The sequence below is a fragment of the Emydura macquarii genome, unplaced genomic scaffold (assembly GCF_026122565.2).
Source record: "Emydura macquarii macquarii isolate MOO-44397 ecotype Brisbane River unplaced genomic scaffold, CSIRO-AGI_Emac_v2 contig_2473, whole genome shotgun sequence".
In the NCBI taxonomy this organism is placed as follows: domain Eukaryota; kingdom Metazoa; phylum Chordata; order Testudines; family Chelidae; genus Emydura; species Emydura macquarii.
This window is the reverse complement of record NW_027132610.1, coordinates 39199007-39218665: the sequence shown is the minus strand read 5'-3', so window position 1 is coordinate 39218665 and position 19659 is coordinate 39199007. Positions and strand designations below refer to the sequence as shown.

General features: G+C 39.6%; 1 protein-coding gene across 7 annotated transcripts in view; it reads right to left on the bottom strand.

Annotated features, from left to right (window-relative positions):
- LMO7 (LIM domain 7) overlaps positions 1 to 18796 on the bottom strand; it is a 164661-nt gene extending 145865 nt beyond the window's left edge. For 4 of the 7 annotated variants that reach the window (XM_067563247.1, XM_067563248.1, XM_067563249.1 and 1 more), the window contains exons 1-2: positions 18667 to 18796; positions 18064 to 18134 (exon numbers count right to left, since the gene is read on the bottom strand). In XM_067563247.1, coding sequence (XP_067419348.1) covers positions 18064 to 18132 — 69 coding nt within the window. In that variant the 5' untranslated portion in view covers positions 18133 to 18134; positions 18667 to 18796. The remainder of the gene's footprint in view (positions 1 to 18063; positions 18135 to 18666) is intronic. The other 3 variants (XM_067563251.1, XM_067563254.1, XM_067563253.1) reach the window with 2 other exon arrangements.
- Positions 18797 to 19659: the final 863 nt, after the last annotated feature.

Genomic DNA, 19659 nt, shown 5'->3' with positions numbered 1-19659 from the left:
ACAAAACAAGAAAATAAAACATCTCTTGAAAGAGAACATTTTAAATGAAAACAGATTTGAAATTAAATAGCTTTTAACAAAATGAAGTGTTATGTATCTGTATGGGTGGACTCCTATTGTGGTAAGTACTTCAAAGAATCAGATCAGCTGAATATTGTTGCTAGATTTAAGGAAACATTGAAGATTAAGACAAGCCCAAAAGACCGGGACACTCAGGGGTTTATGAGGACCTTGTGACCAGTCTTGGCAAAGGATCTCCTACACAGACCTAACAAAGTTCAAAAGATGGAAGTCTGGAGCTCTCTCTCCAAGGCCTGGCTACACAACGTTTTAAAGATGTATTAGCTTACAGGTTCCAGTACATGCATCTGAAAAGCATAGTGTAGGCAAGGCAGTGTATACTTCACAAAATTGGTAAGTTGAAACCCAGGCTCCCCCCACCACCACCACCTCCAATACACAACACTTCATTTGGTTCACAAGCCATTCAATGGATTCCAAGTGTGCTTTTATTTAAAGTGTTTTCTTCCCCAAGTTTTACTTTCTTGTCTTGGTGTTGGGACGGTAAAGACTAAAACTTGAAAAGACTAGACTTGAAAAAGACTAAAGGCACTACTCTTTAATGTGACCAGCTTTGCATGTGCTGAAGTCCACACTGGACTCTTCCAATGTGTTAGTTAATACTTTCTAATGCCACATCTGTTATAGTAGTCTAGACAAAACCTATGCCTGGTTATCTAACTAGCTGTCAAAGTCTGGTGGATCCCATCTCCCACCCAGTTCCATAATTATCTTCTGAAGGACAAATACTAAACTCACATGGGGGCCTAATAGATTTGTTAAAGCCGGCTCAGTAGTAACTATGACACAGCACATACCAAGAGAAAAATGTTTTAATATTATGAGGATCAGTCTGGTGGGCTAGTAGTAGTGCTCTGCCCTGCAAAATAGGAGACTGAGATTTAGGCCTTGTCTACACTTACCTGTCAGATTCGGCGGCAGTTGACAGGAGTTACGCAAAGTACGCAAAAAACATGCATAACTCCCGTCGACTGCTGAGCTTCTCTTCTGCGCTCTGTCTGCACTGCGCTGCGCTACTTGTGTAGCTGGTCTTAGTACGTCTATTTCTGGATCGACTGAGCGGGTCTGAACTGACCACTCAGTCGATCCAGAGAAATCTGACGGCGGCGAATTTGCCACCATCAGTGTAGCCATAGCCTGAAATACTCACTCAAGTCAGCACAGGCTGAAACTGATATGAATAAAAGTAATCAAACTAATGCAGAAAATCCAAGAGGGCCAAAACTCTGAGTCGAAGATATGACCCAAAGCCATAGCCACAAGAACAGCAATCCAGAGGTACTCAAACAAAAAAGCAGCATACATTCTATGATGCAGAATTAGGCTGTGCTAATTGATAGAAAAGAGACTGTCAATCACATATGTATCAACTCAGACCAAATGCCATATAAAATAATGTCAAAAATCAACTGTCCAAAGGATAGTTTGTGTCAAAGCATTACAAGTGAATGACCAACCTGCTCTGACTGACTCAATAACTAACTCCTACAATCAAAATAGAGTCAAATTTAAGAAGAAGACCTATACAAACACTAGCTAGTACATTGTGCAATATATTGGTATTGCAACTGTTAGCTTCACACAGTACTTCTGAAATAGTATCCTTAGAGTCATTATAAAGGAAAAGTTCCCTGATTATATAAAACCACAATACACTGCAATCGAGGAAACTTATTTTAATCAAGTCTGAAAACTTTGTGGACTGGATTAAATGATAAGCATTTTGTAGCCTCATGAAAGATCTTGTGATTGAACTTGTGATACTAACATTTTTTTTCTGGCTGCTAAGATATTTTACTTCTTGTGAAAGTATTGTTGGTGAAGTTTTCTAATAAAGAACAAAATCAGTTATGAGAACAACCACATTAAAGAACTACAAATACTTTCAAATTGTATTATAAATTTCTACTGAATTTCAAATGAAACTAAATTTAACTTCAACTCAATTCCTTTCTGTGTTTAGGTCACATTTTTCATACAAGTGAGACATTTGTTAAAATTCATAGCACCTCAACTTCAATTACACATTCTTCTATTATGACATAGTGAGGGTTATTTTAAGATGTTGGAATGCCATTAATCTGTGCCCCTTAGCTCAGTGATTTGTAAATGATTAGCTCCAAGCCACTGCAACAAAGTAAAGCCTGACTAAACCTATTTCATTTGACTAACTATTAGCATTTAATTTAAACAAGTTCCCAAAGCCCATTGCCAGAACCCAGCACTTATTTCTAAACAACAGGAATTAAAGAGAAAGCAAGTAATAATAGAAAAGCAAGAGAGATGCAGTAATAAGCATTCCCAACAGAGCAAGAGCAAGGGATTTTTATGCCCACAGCTAAAGACATTTTAGACAAACTTCCATACAGGTTCAAATAAGAATGTATGTTTCCTTCATTAACATCTCCTTGAAGAGAAGTTTAATTTGTTTACATTATTTCTCACTGCCATGAACTTTGCTTTGTAATCTCAAGCATGACAAAAATATATACTTGAATTAGATTAAATAAAAAACTATTTAAATTCATATTCTCCTTCCCACAAAAGATGCTTATATTTAACAATGGGCATTACTCTTTTCAAAAAAAGGAAAGAGGCACATTAATGTTGGACTCCTGTAATACCTATGATGGATGCCATTAATAATGTATGGAAACTGAAAAGTGTTTGGATAGGTGTGATGGTCAGACTAGGCTGCATGAGAGGTTACAGGAATGCAATATCTCAGTAACCACAGACTAAGTGAGAGTTTAATTCCTCAAGAGGTCATGAAGCTTCTTTGACCCAGGGTTAAAAACAAAATTCTAAAATTAGAAAAAAAAGAAAAGGGAGAAACACTGTTTGCAAATGTTAGGATCAGATATGGAACTCCCATGAGCAAAGTAAGCCTCTGTTCCAACAGCACACATGTTAAGTATACTTTACAATTTTTAGTATAGAGTACAAAACTACTCCCAGGATTTATATTTTTCACCTTGAACAATCCATCAGAAATTGAAGATAACATTCATCTGAAGTTCAAGGCCTCTCCTAGGCCATGGCTAAAAGACATTAGCTAGACTTATGGGCTAATTACAGAGGTAAGGCCAAGTATCTCAGGGTATTTCTACACTGCAATTAAAAACCTATGGCTGGCTGGTCAGCACCAGTTGGAGAGGGCTCAAGCTAAGAGGATGTTTAACTGAGATGTAGATGTTCTGGTCTGAGCTCTGGGACCCTCCCATTTTGCAGGGACTTGGAGCCCAGGCTCCAGCCCAAGCCCAGATGTCTACACTGAAATTAAAGAGCCATGCAGCCCAAGCCCAAATCAGCTGGCACAGCCAGCTGTGCATTTATAACTGCAGTGTAGACATACCCTCTCAGTTCACAAGGAAACAAAATGCTACATGCTTTCGGAAAGCTGTGGAATTCTTTTGTTTCAAGCTCTGGTAGCTTGGGAAATTCTGGACCTTAAATTCTTGCCACTCTGATTAATAATTTGCTTTAATCTGAATGTGAATTACAACACAAAACTAATAACTATGATAGCCAGAACTAGAAACTAACGATTTATGCCATATAAAAATAAGTTTCAGTTGTCAGATAGGATAAAGCTTTAAATCTACTTCTAGCTCTTACGGCCACTGGATTCTTAAATCATATCAGAATTGATGGGAAGGAAAAAAAATCAAGCTGTAATTAGATTATTTTGAACCATTGATGTCATCTACATTTGTGAAATAATTATTTTAAATATTTCTAAAATCTCAAAGATTCCACAAAAATTAAAGTTTACACCTTCAAGATTCAAGAGGGATCTAATAGAAAAAAAGGGGAAGATATCAGACTCTGACAAAGAAGAGTCTGGCATCTTCTTCACTTGGAGGAAAGATTTTCAAAAGGCACAGATGGGATTTAAGAATCCAACTCCCACTGAAAGTCAGCAGAAGTACAAACATCCATGTTCCTTTACACTTTGAGCAACTACTCGGAAGTTATTATCCAACAACAAAATATCAAAAAAAATTAACAAAAAAGGTGTCACACTTAAGCCTAGAAACCCTTATCTGGATCAGCTCAAATACCTTCAGGACAGTTTCCATGAGGTATTTATCTAGTCCCCAAGGGAGGATGAGATTCTGCATCATGGACTTTTTTTCTTTTTACGTTTCTAGCCCTTATGGTTGAGAAGATATGCTTCCCTATATGAATCAATTGCTATGTAAATTGCTGCAAAATAGAGTTCCTGCAGTCTGCCTGCATACTCAGGAAGACAGCTGCTCTCACATGTGAACTGTCCCTAGTCATTCAACTGGGTGATTTCTTAACTAATGGGAGCACTTTCAACAGCCAGATTTTAAAACATCTTATACAGCTACTACATATGTGTGCCCAGTAATCACACATGCAAGTGGCAAAACAAAGAGCTAGTAATTGTGGTGGCCTTAAAAGTGACTGCTGTTTCTTCCCAGTGAGCAATGCTGTCTTCAACAGAAGCTTCACTAATTAAGCACTAATTTAGTTACAAAATAAGGTCCATATATGCCTACATTAGGACCACATTTTACTTTCAATCTTTGTAGCAAGCACCCATTCACAGAGATTTCTACCGTGGACTGATGGTAATACAGGACCTTAAGTTTCCAGACCCAACCCACAGACAACAAATTCACAATGTAATCTAGCTCACTCCACAGAGTAAGGTTTGACACCCCCATTTTTACAAACAGTAAAACTTTTCTAGACTAAAGATCAGCAAGAAAAGAATCTCCGGCTATGATTATTTCTAAAAATTGCAAGGGTAGATGTGCCCATGAGTGGCACACCATTCGCTCTTTCCCTCCATGTCTAGACAGATGCTGATAAAGGAAACTTAAGTCTTGATAAAGTACAGACAACCAATTCTTTTAGTTTCTGACTTCAAGCCATTTCTCAAGACCGATGAAGTGTAAGGACTTGTCTCCACAAGAAAGTTGTACAGATTTGGTTAAGCCAGTGCAAATGCCCTGCATGGGCACTTATTTCTGTTTATGGACAGCTTTTTTGGTTTAGCTTAAACAGATTCCTGGTCAGTGGGAATAAGATCGTTAGCAATCCTGTAAAGTGCCGCAGTGAGGCTGAAAGACCCATGTGGTCCTCACTACATAGGACTCTAGGATTCATCCTTGCCATAAGACTAATGGAGATAAGGGAATCTTACATCATTTAACAGCAAGAAATATGAAGTCAGAGATGAGTGATCTCTTAACCATAAGTTTTCAAAAGCTAAGGACAGGAAAGAAGCAAACAATGAATTCCATAAGAGGTTTTTAAACATGTGTCATCCAAAGTTTCAGTGTTTTGATCCATCATACCCCATAGCTTCCTCACACAGAGATGACATCAGTTTAGAAAGAAAACTCGAACAAAATCTATAGACTTCTTAGATGGGAGAACCCAGAAAAAAAAGTGACTTTTGGAGGAGATGGAACAGACTTATTGGGGAGAATAGGTCACTGGATTCAAACAGAGTATACGCTAAACTGTTTTCTGCAGACTAAAGCAAAGAGCAAGTTCCTCCAACCCCAAGTATATACAGACAAACATCTTGTTTCTAGTGCTCACCATCAAAAGAGTCTTATTTCCCCACTTAGCAAGTAAGGATCAACATTAAATTTCTGGAGTCAGTGCTAAATAATTTGTATGTTAAGGCCTTTTGTGAAATAAATGTATTGCTAACTCTAAGACTGTTCTGCAGGACCACACAAATCTTGCTTTCACATTCGATTGGTGGAATGGAAATATGCCAGTAATTTCTGGGTTAAAACTAGTCTGGTGTAAAATTAAAACTGCAGCTATTTAAGTAGAAAGCTGCCAACTGTAAACAGGAATCAACTAACATTTATGGAACATGTCAGTGCAATGTGGCTGTTAAATTTTCAAATTGGATCAACAGCAAAAAAAAGTTTTAAAACCATAAACTGGCAATAGCATGGCTATCTATGATAAACGGATTAGATTAAAGCATCTGAGCAGGAGGAGAAAATGAGCTCCCAATATTTTCTATGTTCTTTGCAGCAGTTTCCCAATTTACAGATATTCTGGGACTGCTACAAGAACACTAAATTAGCATTATAATCAACAGGCACTGCTTGACACTAAACAGAATAGAAACAATTCTTTTTTAAAAGGTAATAAGCACTATGCAGCTTTTCTGACAACTGAAGAAACAGCTGCATAAACTTGTAACTGTTTTAGATATTTTCACATGACTCCAGACAGACAGTTTATGATTTAACAAAGCCTGAACAATTTTCCATTGTTAACTAATTTTCAAGGAAAGTTCTTTAAGATGAATTGTGATACTAGCCTACAGCACTGTTATGAAGAGCTATTTATGCCAAAGAGTTAAAAACTTTTACTATGAAAATATTTCATAGAATATTTCCATTTCATTTTATGTAAAAATGAACCACCACCAAGTGTGAGGTTTTAACCATCATTAGAAGTTGCCATCATCTCTAATCAAATTCACCTTAAATTAGAACGTGTCCTGGCAAACAATAGCCAGGGAGTGATCAAAAATGTAATTCTCACTGAAGAATCACATTTACAACTTCAAGGCTCCCCAAAGCCCAACTCAGAGTGGGTGGGAATTCACAGTGGAAGAAGTCAGAATTAAAACCAGATCCTCTCGGCAAAAGACTAAATAGCATTATGCTAATAAAATTTACACTAAAATAGAAAGGACGGGCCTTTAAACTAATCCAACAAACAGGAGATGCCTAAATTCACAGAAGTAAGTAGACTTTTAAAAGTTCACACATCAGTTGGGAATGTGACAATGATACATAGATAATTTACAACCTCATCTGCTATCTGATCATTAGTTTCATGATTGTGTCAAATTATGAATTATATATAATAATTTTGCATATATTAAGATTATTATATATAATTATTTTGCATATATTAAGATTTTAGGAGATCTGACTAGCCATGAGCAAGTAATGCTCTGCTTGTACAGATCTCCCTCAGATTCACTTTTTTCCCCTCCCACATCACAGTGTTAGGACACTATTTTGAAACTAAAGCGGCGATCGGAAGGAATTTAGTGTTAGCAATGTTTACAGAGTTCCTCTGCCACAGAGCTAGCCACATGACATACAGAGAAAGGGGCATGAAAAGCCAATTACAAACACCCCAAAATAAGGACTGATTCAAGTAATCTTTTAGAAAGCAGCTTCTCAGATATTCCATTTTAAGGTCAAGATAATCCATTTTACAATCAAGAATATCAACTTTAAAAGGAGAAAGTCTGTCCCGTACTTCTGCCACAAGTGAAAAGTCTGTATTATTGCTCCAGCTTAACAATCCTGGTAACCGAAGAAAAAAGGAAAAGCGATGTAATGAACATAATAGTTCTTTATATTAAAAGCTCTTCACCCAAAGTAACTAAGAACAGGGGAACTGTTTCTAATGAGCCAGATTCCTGAGAGGAGTGAAATTAACTATTTTATAATCTAGCCAAAATTAAGTCTCTAAAGGCAAAAGTCTCAAAGACTCAAGGGACTCAAATTTTGGTTATCACAATATAATAAAAATACCCAGCTCTTCTACAGTGCTTTTCATCAGTAGATCTCAACAAAAGCTAAAACACCTGGAGCGGTCTGTGGTCAGATAGCCACAACCTAAATATGGTACAAATGCTGCCCGGATTAATAATCATGAGGCATGAAAAAGATTTACTGTGCTGAGTAGGCCTTTCAGTGTGGCACACCCACCATCTACACACAGACCCTAAAAAGTATGGTTCTACCACACAGAAACCACCCGGTCTCATAAAGACACAGAGGAAGTTGAAGTATGTGCATTTCCTGCCTTGGAGAGGGAGAGCAAGTGTTTGCACCAGCACCTAGAGGGGAACTGCCTCTGTACCCTCTTCCAGTAATAAAGAGGTCTTACTCTGTTAAACTAAGTTTATGCCATTGTTACTGTTCCAGGGACTCTGCACGGATGTGCTAACCCACCAATAGGGAGACCACCAAGTCCTGTTAGAGGCATAACACCGTGGATGTTTTTATATTAATCAAATTATATTATTATTAAACTTATTATTCAGAGAAATACAAGAACCTAGTTTAAAGATGAGAATGTCTTGTATTCATTCAAAGACACACAGAAAAGTGGAGGGGGAGGGGACAGAGGAATTTCTATAAGCTGTTTTGCCAGACCTGAAACCTTTTCCTATGATTTGGTCTTCCCACTGCCTAGTTTACTGAAACTTCCTTTTCTCTTCCCTGGATGTTTATACAGCCACTTTCAGCACTATAGTGTTTAATTACTATAGAAAATGTAAGAGTATGGAATCCCAGAACAGAAAGGCAATGGGCCTAATTTAGCATATGCAGGCTTTATTTTTATTTATTTAAAAAACATCAATTCAGGAGAAGCTGGTAACATTGTTGAAAAGATAGGTTTAACCTGATCTACGGAATTCCCAAACTCACTCCATCCAGTGTATCCAAAATGCTGCTGCCAAATTAATCTCCCTCACCTGCTGCTGTTCAGATCACGTCACTCCCACTATAAATGCCTTCACTACATTTGCATTCCTTTATACAAATTCAAACTTTGTCCTTGTTTTAACATCTCTAAAATATGCCCTTGCCTCTCTCTCACTGTTTACCCACTATGCACCTGCAGGGACTGAAATAAGAGGAGGAAGTCAGCCAGAGACACAGGCTGCAACTATATGCCAGTTGTGACCAAGGACACTCAAGAATACAGTAGATATGCAGCTAAGTGTGAATCTAGTATAGCAGTAAAATGTGAAGGGTTGTTTGTTTTGTTTTTTAATGTGTTTCTAAAGACATTTAAACCCAATCACCTGCCATACAAAATAAGCAGTCCAAGTGACTGAAGTAAAGCCCCACGGATTCTAGGGGTAGAATCTATTTGTCTTGGTTAACTTGATTTCACACCTCTCCCTTAGAGTTCACCCTCCCCTCTTGATATCCTATCACTTCCCATGCATGGGGGACTAGTCCTCACCTCAACACCCTGCCATCCATGATAGAGAACCCAGTCTTTCTGGTTGGGAATAGAGAGGAGGGAACACATTTAAATGAGTCACCACCAGAGAGATCTCTGAGGTTGGAATGTCCATCTCCCCCAAACTCCTATGAAACGCAACATTACACATCTATTGTCACTGTTTCAACACGAGGTGCTGGTGCACCAAGCCAAAGCAGTATTACGTTGGTTGAGTATATAGCTTCTTCAGAGGCTACCCTGCCACTGAGCATACCTGCAGTATCATGACTGCAGCAGGGTGAGTTACTGCCACAGTAACGTTATATTAATGCTTACTTCCTTTTCATTATCTCTTCACCAGTTTTGTTTCCTTCATAGCTCATAATTACAGAGCCCTCCTCACATAAATAGAAGCACAGATGGACCTTCCTGCTTCACCAAGCCTTCAATCTTTGGACTGAGAACAAATTTAAAGACAAGGTTTTTCATAAGCAGGGTTTCTTGGAAAAAAAAACTTCCTTCAAAATTTTTCAATGGAAAATGGGTTTTTGTACTAAATTAAAATTTTCAAGGACAATTTTTCCACTGAAAGCCACCAGAAAACCAACAATTTTTGGTAGCTAAAAATTTTTTTTTTTTTTTTTTTAAGTTTTCCAGGGGGGAAACAAAAATATTTTCCAATCAGCTGTAATAAACTTCCATTCAGAATGGTAATTTACAAAAATACAATTTATACTTAATCCTGCCTCAAAAATATATGTAAAAATAAATAAGGCATTGATAATGAAACAAGACTGATGACTAGATCTGAGGGCCCATCAAATGGTCCATGCAGAATCAGCAAGCCAGATGGCCTAATAATCCTGGATAGAGGAATATATTATTCCTAAGCAAAGGGATTCCAGTAAAAACAAATAAATAAAAAAAAAAAAATAAGGAGCTCTACTTTTGCTGTAGCTGAAGTCAATTCAGATGCTTTGAGAGCTTTGGATTAGTAATACCGTGAATGTGTTATGCTTCAGAAAGCTTCAACAATATTTATAAATCCTCTTAAAATATTCATCTAATAGATTTAATGTTTCCATTTTAGATGCCACTGATCTTAAAGACTCACAAGCTTGTTCTTTTTGGTTAATGGAATGAAAAGGTATTTTCTCAAAACAGTATACTGGGTTTATTTTCAATTAAGATATCACAGATTGTCTCCAGAGAAGAAGTTAGGGCTCTTTCAATTGGTTGCTATAAAAATACATCATTAAAACACATAGCACACACTCAGCATCAAAGAGGCTGACCCTGACAATGCTTTTTTATCCATTAGAGAACACCAGGTGCTTCAGAACCCACACTCAAAACAACAATCCTGAAAGTTTAAACAATAATTTTCCAGGACACTGAAGACATATAAAAATAAGTTTTAGAGCCAAGCATCAATCTAAATTAGTACCTACTTTATTAATGTGTATTGTGCATTGCATCAATACTTAAATCTTAGATTTTTCTATTCATTAAAAGCTTCTAGAACTGTGAGCCACTAGCTACACTCACTATTGCTTACATAATTCAAAAAGGCAAAAGGAAAGAACCCTACCTAAAATAAGAGTAGAATCATAGAATCATAGAATATTAGAGTTGGAAGGGACCTCAGGAGGTCATCTAGTCCAACCCCCTGCTCAAAGCAGGACTAACCTCAGCTATATCATCCCAACCAGGGCTTTGTCAAGCCTCACCTTAAAAACCTCTAAGGATGGAGATTCCACCACCTCCCTAGGTAACCCAGTCCAGTGCTTCACCACCCTCCTAGTAAAAAACTTTTTCCTAATGTCCAACTTAGACCTCCCGCCCTGCAACTTGAGACCGTTGCTCCTTGTTCTGTCATCTGCCACCACCGAGAACAGCCTAGCCCCATCCTCCCTGGAACCCCCTTTCAGGTAGTTAAAGGCTGCTATCAAATCCCCCTCACTCTTCTCTTTTGCAGACTAAACAAGCCCAGTTCCCTCAGCCTCTCCTCATAAGTCCTGTGCTCCAGCCCCCTAATCATTTTGGTTGCCCTCCGCTGCACTCTCTCCAACTTGTCCACATCCTTTTTGTAGTGGGGGGCCCAAAACTGGACACAATATTCTAAATGCGGCCTCACCAATGCCGAATAGAGGGGAATAATCACTCCCCGTGACCTGCTGGCAATGCCCCTCCTAATGCAGCCCAATATGCCATTAGCCTTCTTGACAACCAGGGCACACTGCTGACTCATATCCAGCTTTTTATCCACCGTTACCCCCAGGTCCTTTTCTGCAGAGCTGCTGCCCAGCTCGTCGGTCCCCAGTCTATAGCTGTGCATGGGATTCTTCCTTCCTAAGTACACATTGTCTTTTTAAAAAAATACCTCGCTTTATAGGAGTACAATGTGCAAGGATCCCAAAACAGAAACAGCTTCCTGAAACAATTTCTCTAACATATAGGATATTGGAATTATGTTTGCTTAAACTAACAGAAGTATTTGTAGCATATTGATTCTGTCAATATTTGTAGTTTTTAATATAACAGTAAGTAACAACTAATTTTTTCAGTTTTTATGTTTAAAAAAAAATTTTCCTACACACCTCTCTCTAACCACTTTTCCCTTTTACTTCTATTCTCCAGTAGATTACTTTACTGCTATAAGGAAGTCTAGAGGAAGGGAGTGGTGGTTACAAGGAACAGCTGGAATGTGTCTGGTTTCTATAACACAATAGAATCCAAGTGTTTTCCACAATTCTGCAAGGTTGCATTAAATATAGTACACCCAAGTGCTCATTTAAAACTTCAAAACTTGGGATGAAAAAGTAGTGTGTTTGATAGAGAAAAAGGTGTTAAGTAAAGGAAGTTATTCCACTGTAGAGAAAGCTAACGAGTACTTTCTGAGTATGGAAGATATTATCCAATGTCTATTCACTCCTGAACTGTGGAAAGAAAATATTTTGTTGCCCCAGAAAGCTGATGAAAGGTTCAGGTCACAGTTCAAGAACACAGAAGCAGAGGAGTAATAATAGTTCCATGATTGACTGTAGGTGGTAGCCACAGCTAAATGTAACTCAGAACAAAAGAAAGCAACACGTAAATAATCGAAACACATCAGTCTAGTGTAAAGGATCAACTAAAGAAAGAATGCTATATATCCCAAATATTAGAAAGTACAGAAGATGTACAGCTAGTGATATTCAGCAGCTTTAGGAAATCTTCTTCCTAAAAATGTTGAATGTTAGCATCTGGTGGTAAGATTGCAGAGCAATACCAAAAAATACAAAGGGAACCATTATCATGAATACAAGAAGAAACAAATACATGCCTGCAAAATCTACTGAAAAGCATTGCAAATTCAACTAGAAGTTCTATATGCACACACATTATAGAACTGTGAAGACAAGCATCAAGCATTATCCAAAATCCTGACTAAAGTGTTAAGATTTAATGTTAAAAAACAATTTTACTGGATTGGGAATATTTATATTTTCAAACAATAAAATTACAATCCCAATAGTTCTGCCTGACATATCTCCAAATACACACATCGCTGTGATACTGCATTACTGAGAAAAGAGAAGCTCAGTTAAACGCAAGAGCTGAACCCTCATCTTCCAAAATATTCTTATCTCTGCTGTATGAAATTCTTGACAACCACGTTCATAGTTTTGAATAGATGAGAGTAAGGTTACTTTTAAATTTTATTTTCATCACTATTTACTTTAAATTGCATATATGACAGTGGCTGTCCATGTTCATGCCTTAATTGGATAAGTTTAGATTTATTCCATGCAAGGACCCATGGCCAAGAATGCACACATACACAAAAATGAAATATTGATGTTTTTACTTAATGGAGACCTAAATACGTCCCTTATGCAGACAGTAAGAACCCAGCCAAAACTTTGACAGCACAGCTATAAAAAGGTCTCCAAAAACTGGCCCACCCAGGTTTTATGGTTTGATAGAATTACTCAATATTAGATACAGTACAGGCAGCACAACATACAGATTTTGCTCTTTGACTATATGGTTTCATTCTAAAAACACCCAGGAGGTTGACGGGCTTTTAGCATGCAACCTGGGCATACTTCATTTGGAGCCACATAAAACCTTTTCACCATGGTTAGCACAATTGAGGTAACTAATAATCTTCTCAGCTCACGTTCCTCTAGGTTATGAAATGAGACAGGAATGCTTACTATCTCAACAGATGAGACAAATGAGTGTAGAACCAGACTGTATATATCCATGCTTGTAAAGAATCAATGAGGGAGGATCTTTATGCAAACGCAGGAAATACATCCCAGCTAGTCATCTTCACTGCAAAGGCAGAAGCTATGAAAATATACAGTAGACATGCTGGCTTTATAACATGTTCCACAAACAAAGTCATTTGGTGACCACATGTTAAACGACCATTTCATTGGACTCAATCCTTAAACAGTATGCCCAAATTGGAAGATTATTTTAACTAACTCTGTTTATCTTTTAAGGAGTAAGTTCTATCTTCAAGGTGAAATATTCTGCCACTAACACTCAAATGAAATATGTAGGATTTTGTTTTAAGATACCGGTAGTATAAAAAGTATTTTAAAATAAATTTATTTTACATCACTAATTTACATCACCACTACACTGCAATACTTTTGCACAAGAAGTGCAACCCAGAACTAATATCTTCTGTATAACTCTAACTCTGACATTCTTGGTGACCATGAATCTAACAAACACAGTCAAAGGTTTTCATAACATATGACTATTTTTAGAACTATAGAGCCACTTGTTAATTGGGGGGGAGGGGGAGGGGAAGGAAAGGAAGGAAAAATGCACAGACACAGATCACAAGAGGTCCCCGGACATCTTGCAATGCTGAATGTTTTCTTGGCCAAACATCTACGTTCATTTTTAAGTGGATGAGTGAAAGTTGTGTCACAGAGCTATAGGCCACACAGCTTTACTTCAATGGCTTTTTCAGGAACAATCCCCTGCAACAGGATTTGCATGAGTTACCGCAAAGTAGAGATTTACTACTATAAAAATCAAGTATTATTTGTCCTAGGCATTTTTAACTAGAATTTCATTAACTTTGCTGGTTAGGTTTCAAACTGTTTCAACAAACAATTTCAAATTGAAAACTTCAGCTGGATAGTTGGTTTCATTTCAAATGTGGAACTCAAATAAAAAAGCCCAAGTGGTTTTATAAGAAAATTGTTATCTCTACTGCTTTACCTATGTGTATTCTAGTGGAGTCATTAGCAATACAGAACCACCCTTCCTTCGGAAATCTTTGAGGAGCAGACGAAAGTCTCACTCCCTACCCCTAAGACAGACATCATCATCTATGGTGGTAAGTAGATATCTTTTCCCACCCAGATTCACTAGAAAGTCTTTAGCTGGGGAAAGGAGGAAGTCTACTCATACATCTTGAAGCAGTGGGGCAGGAAAGAGTTTTAAGCTTGCTGCTATCAAACTCAGTCCATTCCTAGGACCCCTTAGACTTTCCTTATGGTAGCAGGCATCTCAGGACCCATATTGAGTTCAACAACAGAAGTAGAACTATTCAGACTATTTCCTAGTTAGAAAGAAGGAAGGATGGTCTTGTGGTTAAAACACAGGATGTTAAGAGAGCAGAGTTCTACTCTATTCTTGGCTTTGCCATAAACTTGCTGTGTGACCTTGTCCTCAGGAAAGCATAGCTCTATCCCACTGTAATAATATTTTGAAGACTGTTTGTCTAATCAGCAATTTATTCTCATTATGATTGGATCTAACCTAGCCAACTGACATATAAAATGAAAACCAAGCTTTTTATAGTTTTGACTGGCAATGGCGGTTATTGTGTAGGTTCAGAGGACTCCAGGAGTCTGAGCTGTAAGGGTCTATAAAACTAATGTTCTACTGGGCTCTGGTTTAGAAAATTGTCTGCATTGTCAGGATGCCTGAAAATGGTTTTCATTTTGTGCTCATAAAAACTATTCTCTGCCACTGAGAAAATCAGGACGCTCCAAACATTTAGCTCTCTGAAAATGGTAAGTCCATCTCCCACTGGAATATTGAATTCTGTGACCAGTAAATAAATACTTCCAAATATGGAACACTCTACAGATTTCATTGAAAACTGCACTTGCTAAAATATGTATGTCCTTTAGTGACAAGGTTTGCATTCTCAATGAATGTACTGTTACATAGTGTTCAAAACTCTTCCCCTTACTAGCATTAACGCTACTGATGACCTTAAACTCCTTTCCTTTCTTCTCATCATTAAAAAGATGATGCCAAAATATAAATACTGAAATCTGAACTAATGGAGGACTCACTGTAAAATGCAATAAACTGCACTTTACAAAACGGTTTCTTTTCTAATGTTTGTATCCTTTCATCTTCCTCCAGTGTTAGAAGGTTTCACTTGGCAAAGTGAAAAAATGCCTCAAGGGAAGCAAGCATTTCTAACAAAGAAACTAAGTTTAAATTGTGAGAAAATTGTTGATCTAAAAAAGTTGGCAACATTTTCAAAAATAGAAGCATGACTTGAGGTTCCTGAGTACATATTTGGGAACCTGCCAGACTATTAGAAATGTGGAGCACACACTGAGGTTGATCTATTTTTAAATGTTATTTCCAAATGGACTCATTTTGCTGTATTTCACTAGGATTCACAGAGTAGTGAATTTTTCGTGTTAACCTAAACAAGTGAACAACAAAAAGCAACAAGTTTCAGATCTAAGGACTTGTCTACACAGTGCTGCAATATACACTAGATAGGTGTGAATTTTAAAGCAATACCAACATGTTGCACACTAACTATCCTGCTGGTGCAAACTAAAGTTCCCTAGTGTGCGTTAACATAATACTGTAGTACTGTTGAAAGTTTCTCTTATACGGAAACCTTATAGGGCCAATATCTATGAGAAAAGTTAATTGATATAAGCCAAAGTTACTAGTACCAAGTGACTTCTGAGTATGTTTTATAACTGGATTTAATTAAAAACAACACGCAGCAAAGGAGACTAATATTGAAATTCTAAGCTTTGCTTTAAACCAAAGTAAATACATTTAAATTTACATTTGTCCTGAACATAAAGGATTATTTTTAAACAGGTTACAAGAAGGGTGTTGACTTTTTTTTTATATTTTAAAGTCAGAATGTTATCCATACAAGTAAGATTACTAAATGTTAAAGAATAAATTAACAAAGAATTCATAATTCAGAAGAAAGCATATGTATATCACAAATTAAATAGAAGTTTAAACCAAATACTTTACACTTATAAAGTTTTATTGCTACTCCTGCTTGTATGCTACCACCAGTAAAAGAGGACCTTTTTTTTGATTGGCATGACCAACCAATGTTAAATGGGGGAGGGGGAGGGAGGGGGGGATTAAAATTCAGGTTTTCAAATATATTTTTGTCCAAGTGAGTTAATGCCATCTAGTATAAACTGCATTGACTTAAAAATAAGCTATTCTTAAAATGGGAGTACAGAAGTGTTTTTATAATTACTTTGAATTTTAAAAACACTTTTACTTTGAATCTACCCAAATTGGTACATAATGTACAAGCTAGACATTCATTAAAAAAAAAAAAAAATCACTCATTTACTTGTCATGTCCTGAGTTCATAATCCTGTGCAATCCCTGCACAGTTTTTAGGCACTAAGATGTCATCAATTTGCAAAGAGGAAAGAAAGAACCCTGAACTCAAGACTTGACAAGTAAGCAAAGGGAAAAATAAACGTGTTTCTTTGACTACTTGGTTTTAAAAACCAAGTATTTTGAAGCATGTGTATAGTCAAATAAATTTAAATTGCTATATACACTTTAAAAATTAGAGCTCTTTATAAAAGTACAAAATGATTGATGATGAAGCCAGAGTATTAGTCTCTTTAAATTGTACAGAAATGTGTACACTAACTTTAGTGCATCATAAACAGTAACTTCGTATGAACACATGCCATGAAGTCGTATGTCAGAGTTGTACTATACCAATTGCATTACTCACTGTAATTCAGACTAGCAATATGCACACTTTAGAACACCCACTGAACAAACCCTCCCTTTACGTATTGTTCTTTATAGTGGTGACCACAGGCATAGGCTGGAGAAACTCTGGCATCAATCTATACACAGATAAGCTCTAGTAACCAAGAACTAGAGTTTAAAACTCACACAGACACAGATTACTGTAACTCCAGGTTACCCATAATTTCCAAGAGATTACAGGGAGGAGGTGATTAGATCAAGCTGTCACAGGAAAAGAACTAAAAAAAAGTAATCACGAAATTGTACATAGTAGTTACAGGAGTAAAGCCCTAGTATCCTTTAATTTAAGGGTTTGTTTTTGTTTTGTAAAAGGGTAAATGGTTATGAGACACTGCCGCTTTTAAAAATAAACACTTTCTACACATTATAAACTGCAACTGTTCATGAAGTTATAAAGTTTGTAAACAAGTCTCTTGCAGGCCAAGCTTCCCTCAATAACAGCCCATTAAAACATATTTTTTAAAATAATACCCTTTGGTTTACAGCTAGCATCTCTCTGATTACTTGCTCTGAAATCCCAGCCCTTACAAACCAAGTGCGGCAGTCAACCTCAGGCTGCTCACAGATGCAGCCTCTCCCCACCCACCCCAGGCTTTGAGCTCATCAGATTCCCTGATGAAGGGGGAAGAATGTGGACCCTATTGTTTCCTTTGAAACGTCCCAGACAGCATCAATGGAAAACAAACATAAACCGTGGCCAGCAGTAATAACTTCACCTTGAAGAGCTGGGCACTTCTTTCTCGAGCACTTAAGGGTGGACAAACACTGAAGTTTACAAGAACCTAAACTTTTATCTGTGCCGGGCGCCTCCCTGATCAGCGGGCGGGGGGTGGAGAGTCCCAAGGTCTGGGGAAAATTTTTAGCAGCTGGCGAACGAGAGCCAAGCTGCAAAGCAATCATGACAATAAAATAATAATAATAAAAAAAAGAAACCAATCATCTCACCTCCACCCATCTCTGAGCTTCAGCAAAAGCTGCATCACAGCTGCCTTCGGCATCCTCTCTGCCCTCCATAGCTGGGAACCAAGAGAAAAGGGGGACACAGGAGAGATCAGTGGTCAAGCCCCAGCCCCGCCGCTCCCCTGCAGCTCGAGATGCTGGGGACAGCCGCCTCCGGCCGCTCCGCTGGGGGCTTTTGAACGCTCCCGTCCCGTCCCGTCTCCTCCTCCTGCCTCCCGGGACTCGGACAGGCTCCGTCCGGAACCACAAGAATGCGAAGAAGCCGCTCTTGGTCTCTCGCCCGCCACCCCAAAGAGTCGCCCCGAGGCAGCCGCGCGAGGGGCGGGACGAAATCGGAAAGGGGCGGGAGCGGGGTGGGTGGTGGGGGGGGGGGGTTGAACCGCATTCCTCCCCCGCCCCCCAAAGCAGCACCCCCAAAACCTCAGCCCGCGCCGCCGCCTCTCAAGCCGCAGCCAGGGGCCGCGACCCACTCGCCCGCCCGCAGCCCGGGCTGCCCTGCAGCGCCCCGCTCCCAGGGGGACCGGCTGGCCGCACACGCCGAGCGAGCCCGGCACAGCCGGGACAGAGCTCGCCCCGCGCGGGCGTTACCTGCAGCTACTTGCCCGGACCGACCGACCGAGCAACTCTCTCCCTCCCGCTGCGGCGGCTCCGCTCTTCACGCCTGGGGCTGTCTGGCTACCCACCTCCCTCTGCCGGGAGGGACCCAGCGGCCCGACCCCACCTGGCGGCAGGTAAAAGAACTCACTCTCTCTCTCTCTCTCTCCCCCCCGCAGGACGCGCCGGCCTCGCCTTGGCACCTTGGCTCCGGCTGCTCTGCAGCGCCCCCTCCCAGCGTCGCGAGGGGAGAGAGCCAAGCCGGGGCCCGGTTACCACGCCCCCACCGCCCCCGCACCGGCCCGCCAAGCAGCCTCCCACCTACCTTCCGCCTAGTGCCCAGGTGGACAGCCCCGCAGTCTGCTGTAGAGGCCCAGGGCGCCCGTTTCTAAAGCAGTCCTTGAGAGGAACATCGGCTGCCCTTGCGCTGCCTGAAGATCCACAGAACCCAGGGGGTTTTCCCCAAGAGCAGTCATGGGCCCCTGCCTCCATCTCCACCCCAGGCACTGCTAGGCGGTGCTCCAACGGGCGGGGTTACGTGTCTGGATTCCTTTCGCATGAAATGGTGCTAAATGAGTAGCTACTGTTAAGCCCTCACCCATTCTTCCAAAAAGCCCGAAGGAAACCTTTCCTACCTTTCCCTAATGCAGTGGTTCTCAACCTTTTTGGCTCGAGGGCCACAGTTATCCTTTTTACAGCCCTGAAGAGCCAGCAGCAGCCTACCCTCAGCCCCACTGAAGTCAGACAGAAGGAGTCCTCGCTGATCTCCAGTCCCTCTGGCTGCAGCAGAGAAACCTGTAAACCCATGTGCTTCACCTGGGTCCCTAGGCAGTGGCTCCCTTCTGTAGCCAGGGAGATGGGAGATCAGTGCTCCCCTTCTTCTGGCTCCAGTAGGGCCTCCAGCTTGCAGGTGGAACACTTTGGTGTGCTCTCTGCTACAGCCAGGGGAAAGGAAGCACTGCAGCAAGGAGCCTGCATCAGTCTTGT